Source organism: Hippopotamus amphibius, chromosome 1 (assembly GCF_030028045.1).
Source record: "Hippopotamus amphibius kiboko isolate mHipAmp2 chromosome 1, mHipAmp2.hap2, whole genome shotgun sequence".
Classification (NCBI taxonomy): domain Eukaryota; kingdom Metazoa; phylum Chordata; class Mammalia; order Artiodactyla; family Hippopotamidae; genus Hippopotamus; species Hippopotamus amphibius.
Genome location: NC_080186.1, coordinates 7,608,879 through 7,628,240, shown reverse-complemented (window position 1 = coordinate 7,628,240; position 19,362 = coordinate 7,608,879). Strand labels below are relative to the sequence as shown.

General features: G+C 38.9%; 1 protein-coding gene across 9 annotated transcripts in view; it reads right to left on the bottom strand.

Annotated features, from left to right (window-relative positions):
* KIF1B (kinesin family member 1B) overlaps positions 1-19,362 on the bottom strand; it is a 142,928-nt gene that overhangs the window by 68,090 nt on the left and 55,476 nt on the right. For 5 of the 9 annotated variants that reach the window (XM_057696078.1, XM_057696034.1, XM_057696028.1 and 2 more), the window contains 7 exons: positions 17,230-17,308; positions 16,317-16,459; positions 15,204-15,245; positions 12,232-12,443; positions 4,745-4,824; positions 3,571-3,646; positions 438-517 (listed from right to left, as the gene is read on the bottom strand). In XM_057696078.1, coding sequence (XP_057552061.1) covers positions 438-517; positions 3,571-3,646; positions 4,745-4,824; positions 12,232-12,443; positions 15,204-15,245; positions 16,317-16,459; positions 17,230-17,308 — 712 coding nt within the window. The remainder of the gene's footprint in view (positions 1-437; positions 518-3,570; positions 3,647-4,744; positions 4,825-12,231; positions 12,444-15,203; positions 15,246-16,316; positions 16,460-17,229; positions 17,309-19,362) is intronic. The other 4 variants (XM_057696079.1, XM_057696047.1, XM_057696069.1 and 1 more) reach the window with 2 other exon arrangements.

Sequence of the window (19,362 nt, the reverse complement as noted above, 5' to 3'; positions counted from 1 at the left end):
TTTCTCCCAAAGAATATTCTTTGGTACAAACAAAAAAGGTATTGCCTTTCTTTATCAGAGGCTTTGAACTGCAAAGTATTTTCATATATGATCAACCTCACTACATCAGAAAGAGAAACAAAGAGGCAATGATACACCAAGTAACTTACAGGGCATCATAAAAAGATACAACTGAACTAATCTCCTTAATGAATTCATATAAGATGTCAGAAGAAAAAATTTTATACAGTCTGCTAGGAAAAAACTACATGTTAATTTATTCAGCTGGTTAAAACACTTAATTCGAGAAGAGTAGAGAGGATAAATTATAACTATTTCAGATGAAAAAAACAGCAAATTAGTAAAAGAAAATTTTCACCAAACAACTTCCCTTTAGCTATTCAATCATCCCAAGAGAAAAGGAAACATTAAGTGACCAAAAGAAGAAACAAATGTACCTTGTAATTCCATCTTTGATGTAATAAAGCAGGCATTCAGACATTAGCGGATCCTCATTGAGGTTAACAAGATGTGGTGTCTGAAAAAGGTTACAGATGATCAATTTGGAGCAAGCACCACTGAGAGGGCTGTGAGAATGACAGGGACATATAGCGGGCTGATGGCATCTTGGAATACCAGAGTGCCTAGAAGATGGACTTCTTTCATTTCTAGCTGCAATTCCATAGTAAAAAGAAAATACTCTCTTCAGGCCTTCCCAAACTACACTAATGCATTCTACTTAAAACCATGAGTTCTGGGATAAAAAAACAAGGTCCATTTCTTGATAAGGTCAAAGCATGGAGAACACAAAAGAAAAATTAAAGCAGGCTGATTCTCCAGATGGATGAATCATAATTTTTGTAAACACTGGGTCAAAAATCTTGAAGGGCAACAGAATCTGCCACCCTTAAATATGCCACTTTGACACACTGATTATTCTGAGCTGTTAGGCACTTGAAAAACAGCACGGGCAGGGAGAGGGAGAGGGAGAGGCTTTCTCTGAATCCCCTTTCCTGCCTAAAGACATATCCTCCAAAAGGAACTCAGCTGTCAGAAATCCCCTGCCCGGAGTTTCATCAACCAGGAGACAAAACAGGAAGTTGACACCACACCCAGACAAACTTTGTCACAAACTATCATTCCTCCCATCTACTCTTCTAAGGGCCCCTTCATCTTTCCTAAAAGCCAATTACACTCCACTGAGAGGCCTACCTCCCCTGTGCCCTTTCCCTATTAAGATGGTATTTAAGCCAGAATTCTAAGCCATCTCAGGGAGTTACTCATTCTCCCCTGGGGATCTCCCATGTATACGTGAGGTATACATGTTAATAAACTTCTTTGTTTTTCTCTTGTTAATCTGTCTTTTATTACAGGCCAAGAATTCAGAAGGGTAGAGGAAAAATTATTTTTCGTCCCCTACAACCTCAAGAAATATTTTTCATTTACTTTATTAAAATGTCCCACATTCCCTGTCATTTCCCTCTATAATTTTTCTCAGTTCTTCCATGGTACCAGTCTTTAGTTTGTTAGTCAATATCTTAAAAAGGAAATTAAAATTACTGACATTCAATAATAAATATAAAAATCCTCTTCATCTAACTCTAATACTTCTAAAATCTCTTAAAAACCAACCTTCTTTGGTGAAAATACCCCACTGGAATCCAAAAATAAGTCACATGGTCTTGGGGTCAAAATCTACTCATAGTGCCAGCAAACATGGAAAAATGAAAGAAGAGTCAAATGAGCGGGTTAAGAAAAAGGACTGCAAAAGATGATCTGAAAGAAATCAGGAAAACCTCTACATCTTCCCAGCTAACATCTGTGTCTATAGTTAAGAGCTTTGCCGATTTGAGAAAGTCAAAGCCCTCTGCAGGCAGCAGTCTTTAAAAGCCATCATGACACTGGCCTAAGGAAAAGGGAACCTCAAGAACAGGTTCCTTTTTTTTTTCTCTTGCCGTAAAAGTACTTTCTCCTAGTTTTGTTGAGATATGAATGACAAACAAGGTCTGTATATATTTAAGGTTGTACAATGTGATTGTACAATGTGTCAATTTGATACATGTACACATTGTGCAATGATTACCACAATCAAATTAACACATCAGAAACAGGTTCTAAAAGCGAGTTTGGATGTGGTCAGTGGTGTACCCCTCCCTTTCCTGAAGAAGCCCAGAAAGTTAAAACAAGATGGGTGAAGTAAGAAAAAGCTTTGGAAATAGAGATCTCGGTTTGGAATTCTGTGCTGGTTATAACACAATACTTATCCAAGTTATTTATAATTTGTGTTAAATGCCACAACTTCACAAATTGTTATAAAAATCTTCCTCACAGTGAAAGATGTTATAAAATACCTTTAGATACATGCAAAGGCACAACCTAAATTCTATCAAGCCTATACTGCTAAAATCTCTACAATCATAAATAATATATCTGAATAAAATAATGTCTTACTGAAGGAAAAACTATCAAACTGTGAAAATCACTGACCTTTGGCAATATAAGCATATAAAAGACTATTATTATTGTTCCAGGTCTACAATATATATCTAAAATGTCTTTAAATCGATCTTCTTTGTTGAAAATAACACATCAGAATTTACAGAAAAGAAAAACCTAATCAAAAGAATCCTAAACAAAAACCACAGGAATATTTCATACCACATAAAACAAAAGTACCAATTGAAAACTCCATACCCATTCTATGCTAACCCAGAGAGACCTTATCAGACCCTTGCATGAAGTTGTTTAAGTACCAATAGCTAATCTGAAGTCATGTGAAATGAAAGATCATTTATTAGTATGAAATATATACTTCGTACATCAAATATATGCTCTATTACTGTCATACAAATAAGCACAGAAAATAATCATTTCATAATAGTTTCCCAATATCTAATAATAACTAAAGCAACTTAGTAAAAAGAAGGAAGGAAGGGAGGGAGGGAGGGAGGAAGGAAGGAAAGACCTTGCTATTCTAATTAGCTAAAAAGGTATCTACTACTTAACAACTATGATTATGTAAGTAGGACAGTAACTACTGGAGTCATTAAAAACAAAAACAAAAAACTGAGAAGGGAGCAGAGGAGGCTAGAAGGATGAGGACAGGACCTGCTTCACTCGACACAGTGGTTGCCTACCACAGAAACTGTAGAAGCAAACTGAAGTGGTATTTTTCTACACAAACCTGAACAGCTGAAATTGCTTCCAAAGAGTTATAATTCAGGGTTGCTGGCATCTGTGGGGAAATCTACATAGAAAGAGTAGCCAAACTGAAGCAAGGTATGCTAGGTTAGGCTAGGAATTTAAGAGAAAGCAACAATGAAGATAAGTAAGCATACTGAATTATGACCAAAAGTTATAGATTTAGTGCCCTGGATTTTATTTTATAAACTGTAAACATTTCTAAAAGCATTTTAGAAACAGGCTGGCCTTGTACTGTAAGATGAAATCAGAAATAGAAATCAAGCCAAGTCTCAAGATTTAAAAAAAAAAGGAAGAGGAGCCAGCCCTGAAAGACATGAAAGTGCCTCCCTGACTAAGACAAACAAAAAGTGTTTCTGTTTGCTTAAGTTTCATAACATTGCTTCCTACCTTTTTAGGTGAGAAGACCCCCAGGGTTCCTCCATCTTCCCTAATGGCAACTCCCATCTCAGCCAACAAGGCCTCTCTAGAAAAAGCAACAAGCATATCAGAATAACAATACCAAAATGTCAAATAAATCAGTCTAACATGAACTGGAAAATAAAGCATGCAAAGCAAAAGCAATTGTCCATGTTTCAAGTCAGTAATACAAATGTGAAAGAATCTGCTCATCCCATCATTAAGGAGAAATTATTTTTAAGAGAAATAGTACATTCAAAATAAATTATGTTCCTGTCTTAGGTAAAGTTATATTCACCCAAATAAGAACTATGTCACATCGGACTTTGGAGGTAGACAATAATTCATAAATAATGTCTATAAATATAAAAAGAAGAAAGGAATATTCTCTTAAGGCAATATATCCAAAGCAAAGAACCTTTTCTTAAATATCCAAGAAAGCAATCAGAAAGTAACTTTGATATAGCAAGTATTATCCATAAACATGATTTTCTCAAATGTCATGTTCCCATGCCCACCATCATATTGATTCAACACTTCTAGCTCAAAACCTCTAAAATAAAGAAGAAAAATTCTAATTGTTTCATACATTCACTTTATTAATACATTAGAATTCACTTCTGCCTCATCTTCCATGAAGGAAGAAGACAGGCACTAACATTTATAAAATGTATATTTATTACAATAGCAAAAGTATTATTTTGGGTTATGTTCATCTTTAGGGTAGAGAACTGGGAGATTAGGATAAAAACAGATTTTAAAAGTTTGCAACTGAAACTACTTAACCTCTTACCAAAGAGGTTCTAGAAGACATAATTCTGAAAGATAATATTCAGAACAGCTTTTTTTATTTGGGCCTTTATCAAAGGCAGTCTGTTTGCAAATTAAAAACTCTATCCCTCAATATCTTCAATTTTTATATGTATCCCTAGCAACATGCAATACGATAACTAAGAACACAACTCCCTGGAGAACATTTAAACTATGGGAGTTTCACTTCAGAGTGTAACTCTCGCCATAGGTCCCATACAGGTTTTGTTTGTTTGTTTTGTATTCAGGGATGGAAGGTTCCTTGTTTTTAACTTCTATTTTATCTTTTCTTACTATGAAAGTAGTCCAAATTCCCCAGAAAATTTAGAAACGTTCCAAAATTTAACTTCCTGACCTCTCCATTCTGATGGCCTCTGTTTTACGCAGCTTCTCTTCCCAGGTTTCGTTCAACTCAGCAATGATCTTCTCCGATTCCTAAGGAGAAAGTCCACAGTTACAGTGCCAAAAAGTCTTAAAATTTTAACATTCCATGTCTAGGAAAAACAGCAAGAAGCAGATGATGCCCTTTTGAAGATATAAGGCAGAATCTAATATGATGAGGTTTTTTTTCTGTTCTTAATATGTAAAGAAAGAAATCAGCCCCAGACATATTAATTCTCTTTAGTCCTAATAAAAATACCTTAATAGTGGGAGAGAGAGAAAGAGAGAGAGTGAGAGTGTGGGGGGGGGGGTGTGTGTGAGTGTGTAGAAAGGTAATATTAACATTCCAAAATGCACAAAAGCACTGTTTCTGACAGCCACTTCTACAAAAGAATAAAGCCCCCCAAAGGTATTTATTGCTTTTTGTTTCACTATAATTTCACCATAACACTGACAGGGTTCAGAACATGCTCCCCCCCAAATATGGTATTATCTTGGCATATTGAATATTTTAAGCTGAGTGATTTAAGAAATGGTACAAGTAGCAAGGACTCTCTGGTCTCCTCCTGAAGCAAAGCGTAAAACCCTCATGAGATGTAACCTCCCTACATCTGCAGGAATGGAGGATCCTTACTTCTGCAGATGAAGGAACACTAGGAAGAACTGGGACAGGCCTTGAGAAGTGTCCCCAGTTTACTACAGGCAGATCTCATTTTATTGTGCTTTGCTTTACTGCACTTTGCAGCTATGGCATTTTTTACAAATTGAAAGTCTGTGGCAACCCTGCACTGAGCAAGTCTATCAGTGCCATTTTTCCAACAGCGTTTGCTCACTTCGTGTTTTTGTTGCATTTGAGTCATTCTTGCAATATTTTAAACGTTTTCATTATTATTACATTTGTTGTAGAGATATGTGATCAGTGACCTTTGATGTTACTACTACAATTTGCTGAAGGTTCAGATGATAACATTTTTTAGCAATAAAGTATTTTTAAATTAAGGTATGTACATTGTTTTTTTAGACATAACGCTACTGCACACTTATACTAGAGTATAGTGTAAACTTAACTTTTATATGCACTGGGAAACCAAAAAATTTGTGTGACTCACTTTATTGTGATTTTCACTTTACTGTGGTGGTCTGGAATGGAACCTGTAATATTTTCGAAGTGCCTAAACTCTTAGCTGACATCCCGCTTTGTTCTATCACATTTTCCCATGACTTTTCACTCTTTACCAAACCTAGCATAAAAATGCTCATGTTTAACACTTCTTTGGGTCTTCATTTCCTTATGAAGTCTTCCACGTCACATAAAAAAATATTAAATAAATTTGTATGCTTTTCTCTTGTTAATCTGCCTTTTGTTACAGGGGCCCCAGCCAAAAACCTAGAAGGGTCAAAAATATTCTTCCTCCCCTACAACATAATACCCCTGAACATATCCAGTTCCCAGTAATAGAAAGGTTCAGTGTTAATCTCATCCAAAGGCATGTAGCCACTAGAGTAACAATTTCCCAATCTCTTGCTGAGTGTTTATTATGTGCCAGAAACATAAGAACTAAAACACGTTTCCTGATCTCAAGGAACTTACTGTATATTACAGAGAGAAAGAAGTAACTAATCATTCATTCATTCAATAATTATATATAACCTCATTACATGCCAAGCCGTTTTTTTGGCAGGAAACAAAATTCCTGCCCCTCATTAGACTTATATTCTAGAAAAGAGACTGAGATCATCAATCCATTTTAATCAATAAGTACACAGTACGCCAGACAGTGACAAGAGCTTTGTAGAAAAATAAAGCAAAGAGAGAATGTAGGGGGAGGGGTGGTTGAGGGAGGAGTCTGCAGTGGGGCTGTCAGGAGAGGGCTCACTGACAAGGTTCTACATGAGCGGGCACAAAGAAAGACCATGGGTATATGAGGGAATAGGTAGGAAATGCCTGGCATTTTCCAGGAACAACAGCATAGCTAGAGCAGCGTGTTTGAGGATTGTGAATGGGAATAGTAGGAGAAAACAACAGGGCAGTGCTAAGTGCTAGAACTGAAGTGTTCACAGGTCTGCTAGAGGGTAGATGAATTACGGCTCAGTGATACTCATCCTGTGAATGAAGGACAAGCAGGAACTGACCAGGCAAAAAGTGGAGGGAGAAGGGCACCAAAAAGGGAGATGAGCACATGCAAAAAGCAGGAGAAAACGCTAGTCACGGACACGAAATCAGAAAGTCAGATGCTGATGATGGTAACGGTGATGAGATAACAGCAGTGATATCAGGTAGTGATTCAGGATGAGACGCCTCAACAGTCCACAAAATAGTTCATCATATAATTCATTTAATAGGCTATTGTACGAAGCCTCTGGGATCCCAAAACATAACTATCTACATAAAAAGAAATTGTGATAATGTAATAAAATAAACCCTAAGGTGTCTGGCACTTGGCTTTCTGGAACAAGGCATGGGAGCATGTTAAAAAGCCAAGAGTAAAGACTCAAGGAAGCAACTGCAATAGCAAAGGAGTACAGGAGTCAGGAGAAACAAACAGGCAAGGGTGATGGTGGTGGTGGTGGTGGTGGTGGTGATGGAGGAGAAGAAGAACAACAACAACAGGCTAAGCTAGACAAAGAGCAAAACTGATACAAGTTAGAAAGGGCCTGGGCATCAGTAAAGTGGATATAAAGGGTACCATGCAGGAGGTACTCAGCAATGAGTTGGTTACAAAGTGGGAGAAGCTAGAGCAAGCTTGCAGTGGAAGGCAGGAGGGTAGAGAGAAAATCACCTAAAACTGGCTCTCATTAACCCCCGAGCACACACACAGAGGCTGAAAGACTAAAACAGCCACCTGAATGGCATCTCTACACAGTCCTCCAACAGGACTGGATGATATGCAGTGCACAGCTGCATGTTTGCATGATATCCACTCCACAGCTAAGTGACAAACCAGCAAGCCACATCTGAGGGCCAGCAGCCAAGAAAAACTCATACGATTCTGACAAGGAGTGAGACGGCCAGGAAAGGAAGTGCGCCAGGTGCCAAGTGGTCAACAGCCTATCTCTAACGCGCCACAAAAGTTATTCAACAACAATTCAAACAGGGTAGCATTACATGCTTCTGCAAATGACTGTAAAAGGGCAAGTACAATATAAGCTAGCACCATAACCTATAAGATTTTAAGGCTTATTAAAGACAGCTGGAAGGGGTGGGGATGGAAGGACTGGGAGGTTTGGGATTAACAGATGCAAACTATTACATATAGGACAGATAAACAAGGTCCTACTGTAGAGCACAGGGAACTATATTCAATATCCTGTGATAAATCATAATGGAAAAGAATATGAAAAAAAGTATGTCTATGTGTGTATGGCTAAACTACTTTGCTGTCCAGAGAGATTGGCACAACACTGTAGATCAACTATACTTCAACAAAAAAATAAAATGAAATTAAAGACAGCTGGATAGAAACCTTTATACTCTCAAAGTGACAACTTCAAAAATAAAGACACAGGATAACAGGGTGCTCAAACCACAGCATCTAGACGAGTGCTTATTATATATACTGTGGTCCACAAGCCACACTGATGTTAGTTATGAAATACAAACTGACCCATGAGATACTTAAAATATTTTTTTCCTGATTGGTTATCTTCAGAAAAAGAGTATGTTAGAGCAGAGGTTAATCCAGCTGTAATTAAAGCTATTCTATTTTGGGGCAACTGTAAACTCACCCCAAGGAAGCAAAGTTACTGTCTAGGAATCCTCTTATCACCATGTTGCCACCCCTAATGCGACCTCTCTAATTGTACTTACCACCTGGAGGGTAAATCAGAATATGATCTCCTTGTAGAAAAGAGATTTAATGAGTATGCTGAGTAAGGTACAACATACTTTCATTTTTCATTACAGCTTCAAGTTCCAACTTTTATGTTGTCTAGAAAGTTACTTTTTTAAACTTTGAAGAAAGGCTAGAGAAAACAATACTGATTGTCATTTAGCAGAACTTCAGTGCTGGAAAAATCCATTTATTCCAGAAACATTCTAGAAATACAGAGACTGAGGACCAGAGAAACTACGTGATTATCTGAAGGCCACACTTCTCCCTGAGCCAGGTCTCTAAGCTTGGTTTCCTGTATGTGCTTTCTTCCAATTAAGGCAGCATCAACAGGCTTTAAAGAAAATATTCTACAAAACAGCTCACCATAAATTAAGAAAGAGTGAGGAATATTCTTTCTTCAAGGCTGAATAACAAACTTGGTATAAATAAAACAGAAACACCAACAGGAAGAGAGCTTTCAGTCTGCAAGCAGGCCTGGCACACTGGTGTCCAGTGCTGCCCATAACTCATTCTAGAGGCCTAATTTAAGATTAAACTGAAATTGAGATTCGCGCTTCAGAAATGAGGAGTCAAGAAGACACTCTTTAAGGGTCTTTCCTTCCTGCAGTTACATTAAAAAATTCTGAAAAAAAAAAGGGACATCAGGAACATTTTTTTTAAGCTCCAAGGAATGTTGGGCTCAGATGTCATTCACCTCTGATCCCACATCATGTGTATCTAGGTATCTGTACAGCACTGGTTAAATATGCTCATGATGCTAAATACACTTTTATTTCTTCATCGTGACCCAGTTAAGGCAGCAGAGAAGTCCACAGAACAAGTCAGAAATAGTTCCCTGAAAAAAAATTACAGTTTAAATTGTGATATTTAAATAGTTAAGCTCTTACTACATGGAACATTCCTTGAAGCCATCAGATAGGTTTCACTGTACTAAACGCAGCATGCTTCACAAGTGAGCTCCAAGCGTGGGGCCCTCGGGCTGCCTAGCACAGCATTTACCCTGCGTGCTGCTGTAATGGATATTTGTGGATATTTATAGTCTAAGCCTAAGCAATGGCACTCACAGTACCAGCACTGATGCCAGACTAATAAACACCAGAGGCACCACATAGTAGCTGTAGCTACACATTTAAAACCTTATTAAGTCGGAATCCAAAGCAAGGATACAATATTTCAACTCAGTTTGAGTTGCAACTAAAAATTGAAAGCAATTACACTTTACTCTCTTTTACCAGAGGTTTGTGGAGAGCTCCAGGTATTTATGATGGGGTAACATGGGTCTCTTTTATATGGAAATAGGCTATTCAATAAGTGAAGCAACAGCAACATCCTGTGTAAAAGTGTTCTACCAAATCTTCACTTTTTTTTTAAAGTCAAAAGGAAAGCAAAGGGACAGAGAATGTTAGGAAAATGAATTAACCTCCTGCATTACTGTTTTCCATTACGTATTTTTCTCTTACAGTGTCATGTCTTAGGAATGCCACTCCTTTACACTCAAGATGAAACAGCCCCAAATGAGAAATTCTCAAGCATTTCTACTGTACAACCACTGCCTTGACCTGTGAACACAAGATGTTATCTGCTTGTAGCATTAAAATGCAGGTCTGCCGACACGGAATTCTCACCATTCACAAAATAGGAGCAGAACTAAGGCGCTTATGCTTCAGTAAACTACTGTGCTGCATTAAAAAACAAGACTGAATGCAAACCCATAAAGAAACTATTTTCTACAGCTAGAGAAAATGGAAGTGTCATTTAGGTTGGCTTAAAGAAGAATTAAAACAGAAATTTATTTTCTGATAAAAGTAATAGTTTTGTTTCATTTTTGGTGAGAAGTAGGGAGGCTGGGGGGAGGGTTCCTTGAATAACGGCAGTGTTATTCCCTCGAAACTATTTGGAAGATACTGGATGACCTAATGCTTAAAGAGTCTGCTCCACATCTTGACTCCTAACTTTCAACATTATTTTCAGTTGGTTCCATTTGGCAGCTGGAAAGAATTTCTTTTCCTACATCAAGATGTGTGTTAAAGGAAGCGTAACCTCATTTGTACACTAAGGTAACATTCAAATAGCAAGATTCAAAATCCCCAAAGAAAAATAACATTTTACATTGAACAGTAAATGAAAGATATCACTCTTCCTTTCCACAGAACCTCTGCGTGTCCCCACTGGCCTGAACAGAACCCTACACAACAATTTTGTCACTGATGCTATCACATAAAATACAGAAATAAAAGCCTTCTTGCATAGGGCTTCACTAACATCTTCAGTAAAATTTCAAGTCAGTTTCACAACGGCAGAAATTGTCCTTTCCTTTGCAATATTTTAATGAAAAGGTTTCTCACTCCCTGTTCCTTGGCCAGGTATTTTAGAATCTCACCCACTTTCCACTAACAAGTTCTGAAGGAAGAAACAAGATCATTACTTTTATTTCCGAAGCACATTATGTTAGAAGTGAAATGCCAAGGAAAATGTAGGCTGATGAAGAAGTAGAAGCCCATTCTTCATATAAAATCTTTTTTAGCCTCACCTGCAAACCAAAATGAAAGCATCTAGCATCTTTAATTATCAAGCTAAATTCCCGTTTAGTGAAAAGGTTCAGCAAACCTTTTCAATTGTTAATTTGTCAAAGCGTGTCATTGTTCTCAACGGTCCTTGAATGAGCAGCTGTGGTGGAGAATACTGAGAGCAATGTGAAGAGGACTGCATGCTGGGGCAGGACTGCAACTCCCCAGCTCCCTAAAGTTTCTTGTTTTTCCTACCCTGGTACTCTTGAATGCAAAGCCCACAGGTACAGTTCAAACTATCATCCTGGAAGTGACAACCAGGGAAAGAAAAGGCATCGGTGTTGTTGTCACGGTGGTTTGATGGATGGCACCACAAGTAACAACTGTCTGCTCTCACTGTAGTCACCGAGGGGGAGGTAAGAACCTATGAGTCAGAAAGCTTTGCTGCTCCTAACATTCCTATTCATGGAGAGAGACAAGAAAGTACCTGGCAGAGCCAGCAACAGGATGGGAAAGCCACCCTGGGTGCCATAGCAGGTGACCTGCACAGTGCACAGCACCAGCACTAAGATCTGTGACCCATGTGCACCAGCACAGGAGGGGGCAGCCCTTCCACAGCAGTGATCACAGGGCTTTCTATGAACTTCTAGAAAATATCATTTCACATGTCTCTGAATAAACCTGGTACAGCTACTCAAATGTGCAAACTTTCTTTTGATTACATATTTTACTAACAGAAGCAGAGCTCAATAGAGAATTTCATCTTCAAAAGAAACCAAATGTTTAATTAATTAGTTTCCAAAGAAATTTCTAACTAAACAATTTCACTGTGACTTATAAACTACCCCAGAATTAATGGACATACTACTTGTCAGTTACTTTGCATGCCCGACCTCCGAACTGCCCATGCATTTCTCCCTCCCATCCCTGCCTGGCCATGTCAGATTCAAGCATTCTGGTGAAAAGAAATTAATTATCTTACAAAGCAGCAATTTCAGGACACCTCTGAGAGTCAGAAAGTTTTTCCATATGCTGAACCAAAATCTCAGTGATTTCTAGTCCTAACTCTGCCTTGTGGAGCCACATAGAATACCTTTCATTCAGTCTGAGTTACTACTCACCTTTAGACGTTCGATGGCTTCCTCTCCTCCAGGTGTAGACATGATTCTCTCCTGAATACTGGTCACAGATGTTAAGCCCACCTGACTATTGAGTGAGCAGGAAGATGGAGATGAAGTAAGAGACCCCATGGATGCTGTGGAAAAATTGCCAGGACGTTGATTCTCAGAGGCTAGCAAGTACCTATGCTTATTGTTCTGAAAATCTTTCAGATCTGGGAGATAGAAGGGAAAGCAAAAAAAAGTAGAAAAGAGGGGAAGGAGCAGGAGAAGAAAAAAGACAGGAAGGAACACCAGTGTAAGAAAGGACAGCATTAAGGCGGCAAGACAAAGACAAGTTATGATACAAAGACAAGTTGTAATTGTTCTGGATGGCAGTTCTAAAACATGTCTGTTTTTAATACTGGTATTGCAGAGGTTAAGAACCACTTCTGAATTTAGAAACTAAAAAGTTTCAGTGTGGGTTAACATTGTATCTGTTAAGGGGTAAGGAGACTCAAACGATACAGCTCAGGATCTCTCCCTAAACAGCCATGCTACATTCTTTCTATTCCTTCCATGGTTCCAAATGGACAATGTCTTAGGTTTACACTACTCTTAAATCCCAGTAGTTTGTAACATTAAGAGAAGAAAGATGATCATTTATTTAGCAGTATCTATACATACCAGTCTGGCCCAGTATGTTATGGCATTCAGCAAAAATTCCCAAGAGAATGTTCAACAAAAATCTGAGGACTTGGTAATGTTCTTTGTATGCTAAAAAAGGATTTTTAAAATATGCCTTTTAAAAAAAGGAGAGGTAATTGTAGAAATTACAGGAATCTTGTATGAGTCCTGGCTAAGAACTCAGGTCTGACTACCTCAACAGAGATGAACAATTAGCAGATTACTTAATTTAGTGTAGCTCACATCCATCTATTAGAGCAAGCAAAAATTAAGGCTGATTGTCTGCTAATTTAAGTAAGGCTCTCACTTTGCCTCCCAGAATGAGTCACTGGGAAGCTGAGCTCCTAGTACGGAATGCAAGTTTTAGGGACATACTTTCATTCACTAAGGTCTTTAATAGAGCTGCAAATTTTGCTTTTAAAATTAGTTTTGGTAAAAAAGAGCCACAAACAACAGACACATTAATTTACTATTTGTACTTTTCTTCATTAGTCATCTTTCTCAAATAGGCACCAGAAGAAATCCATAGGTATTGGTGCATTCATATTTTTAAATTAGCTCATTTTTAAATGTAAGAAAATCTACATTGCTCAGAATTCATATCAAAACTAAGTAAGTTTTCCTTAAAGGATATAATATGAGTCAACAGAAAGAGTCAGAAAAATTATTATTAGCACTCTCTGGGTCTACCTATGTGAATTTAATCAAAGCCAGTTCTTTAAGCCCCTTAAAACCAGCGGTTGCTTCAAGACAGTTTGAAAACCACCATCTGCGAATATAGAACATAGGAAAACAAGCAAGTTTTAAAAGGGGGTAGGAACTGGAGCAAAAATTAGCCCTCAGGTGATGGCAGCAAGGTGGGAAAGAACAGGATGGATGGAGTTTAGAAGGTCCAATGGACACATGCAAGCCCTGAAGGGCACTAGAGAAGTGACTGAAACAGAAACTCAGAAGTAGTCGCCTGCTTTCCTGCAGGATACAGAATTAAAACTTAGTCATGCATAGCTTTTTGGGAGATGTCACAACTGCTCAGAAAAGTGAGGCAGCAAGCTGGCAGCAGCATCACCTGGAGCACAAAAGCAAGAACAAAGGGTGTCTTTCCCACACCAGTAGCAGTTGGCTTTGGAAATCTCAGACAGAGCTGTTGCAGTCCAAGAGTCACTCTGGATTAGGACGCTATAGTGCCTTCCGAGCCTAACCTCCTCACAGCAGCCTGGGCTACGTTTGGTTTCTCCTACGTATTTCCTCACTGTCTGCCAAGCCCTGTTACAAGTTCTACTGTAGAAATAAACAAATCAATAAAAATCTAAAACTCAGCCCCCCCCAATCAAGATTCTTTATTTATTCTAAGATATTTCTTGATGAATTATCCTAAAAGGGTAAGATATTACTTTCTCACCAACAAAAAGATAGATATGGAGAGAGTAATGAGGTGTGATCCTTTATAAAATGTCCTAATTTCAAGCACACATTTTAGACACTCAAGTTTTTTTTAAATTTAATTTGTAATTCATGAAGAGGGGGGAAAAAAGTTTACCTAACTATCAAGTAAGCTGAGGCCCAAGATATGGAGGAGTCAACTTAGCATAAGCACAGGTGAGGACTAATCCAACATTCACAGAGCTACTCAATCATGGAGATTTGGCCAATTAGAAGTGACTGTTTTCAACTATATATACACTAAGGCTCAGAATTATATAGCTAATTTGAAAGGATTTTTCTAGTAAATAAACAGATCCTGAAGGATCAAGAGGCCAAAAGGGGTGTAATAATGATTAAAAATGAGGGCTGTGAGTTATACTACCCAGTCTGACCACATGGAAATCACGGGATCTCATTTAGTGGCAAACTAACCACTCCAGTCAGCAGTGTCTTCACTGGCAAAATGGACAAAATGGAATTTTGTGAGAGTCACTAACAGGATTAAAGAGACAATATATTCAAGATGCTTAGAACAGGTGCTGGCACATTACACTCAATACATGTGAGCTGCTGTCATCACTGTCGTCATCATGTATGACTCTGGATTCAATTTAATCACATTTAAGTGGAAAAACTGAAGAGTATAAGCAGCAGGAGGGTTTTAAGCCTCTCAACTTCATTCAAGCCACAAACTGAGATTCAGCAAAGATTGCTCTGCTAATGGAAAAGGACTTTACAAATAGGAACACTTCTGAATCTACAGTATGCTCTGTCTGGGATTCCCCCGGTAGGGCCGCTGGCATGCAAGGCTCGTGTTAAGGCTGACCTAGCAGAGGCAGATTAGCAAGTACAGAGTACTGGAAAGAACCAATACATGAAATACACACATTTGCCTCCATTTCCAGAGTAATCATCGATCAATGGATCAACTGAAGGTAAGCAAGAGGGAAAATACAAAAAGGGTCAAAGTTCAGGTTCAGCAGTGACAGAGAGGGAACAGAGCAGTATTTGGCATTTGGGAAGATGAAAAAATTAATACTTAGAATAATATATTATCATTTTACAAACTGTATGTATTCATTTACACTCAGGTCCTAATCAGTAAGAAGAACTAAACTAGATAAGGCCTTGAAAATCCTACTAGAATTTCAAACAATATAATATTAATCTGACACTCAAAAAATAAAAGTATGCTTTATTAAATAAACCCATATACTCTTCTACCTGAATAATCTAGTTAACTCACTCAGGAGAACTTCTGATTAGATACTGTGCATGCAGATCACTGAAGTTAAAAAAGACTCACTTTAAGACAACACTGTAAGACTCTCTGGAAGTCTAATTCTTGAACTTGACAGGAACTGGTTATTTTCCCCTGCATAAGTGTATAAGGAGTGAGTTGGGGGGCATTCAGTAATTTTGTAGGAGGTCAACCACTCAAAGGTAAATTTCACCTGAAAGGAGACTGGAATGGTGGGTTTCTTACGTATATATACTACTACATTAATCCAAAGAAACCCATGACACAAAAACAAAAATTTCAAGTAACAATTTTATGAAGTGATTACTTTCTCAGTAAGAATAAACTTAACATTCCAAATAAACTTCATTGTTGATCTAAAACAGAAAGCTAATAAAAATACACGTAATCATATATTTCATTTTAAGAAGTAATTTCATGAGTTCAAATGGATAACCTGGTACATGGTACATAAAGGAATTCTGAGATCATTTTCAATTTTTTTTTTTTTTTTTTGGCTGCACAGCTTGAGGGATTTCAGTTCCCCAACCAGGGATTGAACCTGGGCCATGGCAATGAAAAGCCTGAAATCTTAACCACTAGTCCACCAGGGGAACTACCCTCAATGGGATTTTAAGAAGTTAAGGAAAAACAAAAAACTCCTTCTCTACCATCTAGCTTCATCAAGTTCCTTAACTCTAAGTTTAAGAGCCCTGGAGAGGAAAGGAATAGATTTTGTGTTGATCCTTAATTCACTTACTATCAATAATATCTCCCAACCCCTGCGCTCGAAGAAGGTCCTTCAGCCGTGTCACCTCCTCCTTTAATTCACGAACCAGTTTGGCATTGGGGTCCTCATTGATAACAGCATTGCATTTAATTTGTTTTGCACGATCTGCATATCTACATCCAAAAAGAAAACACATTTTTGCCATTCCTCAAATGCTCTGCTTCTCATAAGTAACATACCATTATTTCTAAATCAAACAGCTGGAGTGTTTACACATTTTATGAGCCTTAATAATAAAACATTTGTAGAAAGCTTTACAGTACCTTATAAAGATGAGGAAAAAGGGTCCAATGAATTTAAGTGATTTCCCCAAGATCACAAACAAAATAAATCTCAGAGAGAGGACTCAAAACTCATTTATTAGACTATATATTGTTTCTTCCATTATATCAAAGATGTCTTTAATGAGAGAAGAGCTGAAAGTTGCAGATTAAAGTAATGAAACCTATCAGTATATAAAATACCCTGTTAGTGAACATTATCAGTAATTTTTAAATATTACATGTACTCATAACTTTATTACTTTTATGTGAGCGTTTCCATCATGACAAACACAAGAAAGGGACACTTCTTTTTATAGAGATAAATATTGTAAGAAATTTTTACTATTATCAAAAACTTATCAAAAAATCTCACTAGAGCAAACTTAATATCTTTCCTATGAAAAAGTTCCTGTCTTTCTTAATGAAACTGAAAATTATAAACAGGCAAATTCTATTATAATAAAAAATCATTTTTCCATATGTTTTTTCCCTGTTATGAGAGGGATGGATCACTGTTTACTCAAGCGACTACCCACACAGTATACAAAAGTCCATGGCATAACAAGATGACTGATAGTAGTGCTGCATTCTGTTTAGCTATTGAGATCAAACTGGAGTACCTCAGTGTGCTCAAAGTTTCATCATAGTTGATATCTGCTGGGCTCAGAGCAGCAACCATCGCAGTCCGAGAATTGCCACCTAAAAAGATGAATCATAATTATTCCAAATCATACTTATTTGAGAAAAAATTTTGTTGAATGTGTCAAATCAGACAACACAATCTCAGCTCCTAAGATTTTATCAACAGATTTTTGGAATGTCCCCACATCAGGCACTGTTACACACAAATCTTGGTGTCTGGATGTATTGTGTCCAGTCACCCTCTTCCCACTCCAATTAAGATCTCAGACACTCCACACCAAGGCCATTCTTAGTGATGTCAAAGTCACTGGTGACACGGGCACCACAACAGGCCATTCTCAGCCACTTCCTTCTACCAGCAACATGTGACAAAGCTAATCCCTCCCTCCTTCTCATCAAGAAGGAAAGAAAGGGGCTACAAGAATAGAAGGGCAAACAGGTCCGAAAACACCAGCAAAGAGGACTAAGGGTTGGTAACATCTAATTATGTGCAGCTCAAAGGAGCATGGAGTTTTCAAAAAGGAAGAAGGAACAACAGTTGGAAGCAGGTGAGTGGTCAGTTCATGTCCTAAAGTAAACGAGATGTGAGAGCAAACCCAGATTTAAAGGGGAGCAAATCCAGGGAAGTAGTCAAGATGGCAGAGTGGGAAAGCCCTGAGCTCACCTCCTCTCACAGGCACACCAAAATTACAACTTTTTACAGAGCAACTATTGATAACAAAAACCGGAAGACAAGCAGAAAAGATCTTCTACAACTAAAGCAGGAATCACAGCAAGACAGGTAGGAAGGGCAGAGATGTGGAGCAGTCAAGACCCACAGCCCCAGGTAGGCGACCCACAAACAAGAGGATAATTACAACTACAGAGGTTCTCCCCAAAGAGGCAGGGGGTTGAGCCCCACATTGTGCTAATGCACCAGGAAGATGAGCCCCCAGAACGTTTAGCTTCAAAGCCTAGTGGAGCTTACTTTTGGTAGAGTCAGGGGGCTGTGGAAAATAGAGACTCTGCTCTTAAAGGGTGCACACAAACTCTCACACACACTGGGACCCAGGGCAGAAGCAGTAATCTGAAAGGAGCCTGGATCAGACCCACATGCTGATTTTGGAGGACAAGAGGCAGGACCGCAGCCTGGGGACACAGACACTGGCAGCAGCCAGTTTGGGGAGCTCATTCTACCACAAGGACACTGCTACAGGCAAGTTCCATTTTGGAATTCTCCCTCTAGCTTATTAGTACTGGGACTGGCACTGCCCACCAACAGGTCTGCTGCCTTAAGACCCCCTGAACCCACAGCCACTCTGGGACCCAACCCTCTCTACCAGGCCCCAGCCCCACACACCAGTGCACTGGCACTAGCCTCAGGGACACCCCCCCCGCCAGGACGCTGTACCCAGAGACCCCAGGACCCAGCTCTGCCCACCAGTGGGCCAGCACCAGCCCCAGGATCCCGTGGGCCCCAGCCCTGCTCACCAGCAGGCCAACACCAGCTTTAGGACACGCCAGACTCTGCAGCCAGTCCCATTAGGAACTGGACCTGCCCACCAGCAGCAGCACAATAGATTCAGGACCCCCAGCCCTGTAACCACCCACTTCAGAACCCAGCCCCACCCACCAATGGTTGGCAGCCTCCACACAAGGCAGGGCCTGGAAACCAACCAAGTGATGGTCAGCCATGCCTACCAGACTTCCCATAGTTGTCAGCCTGCCACAACAGAAGGACACACACAGCCCAAATAGGGGGCACCCCTAGAGCCCATAGCTCTGGTGACCAGAGGGCAGTCACTGCTGGGATGCATAGGACGTCTCCTACAAAAGGCTAATTCTCCAAGGTTGGGACATATAACCAACCTACCAGATACAAAGAAATAAAAACAGCAAATTAGGCAAAATGAGGCAACAGAGAAATATGTTCAAAAGGATGGAACAAGATAAAACCTCAGAAGAACTAAGTGGAAATAGGCCATCTACCCAATAGAGAGTTCAAGGTAATGATTGTAAAGATGTTCAAAGAACTCAAGAGAAGACTGAATGAACAGAGTAAGAAGTCAGAAGTTTTTAACAAGAGTTAGAAAATATAAAGAATCAAAACAAGGTGAAGAATACAGTAACTA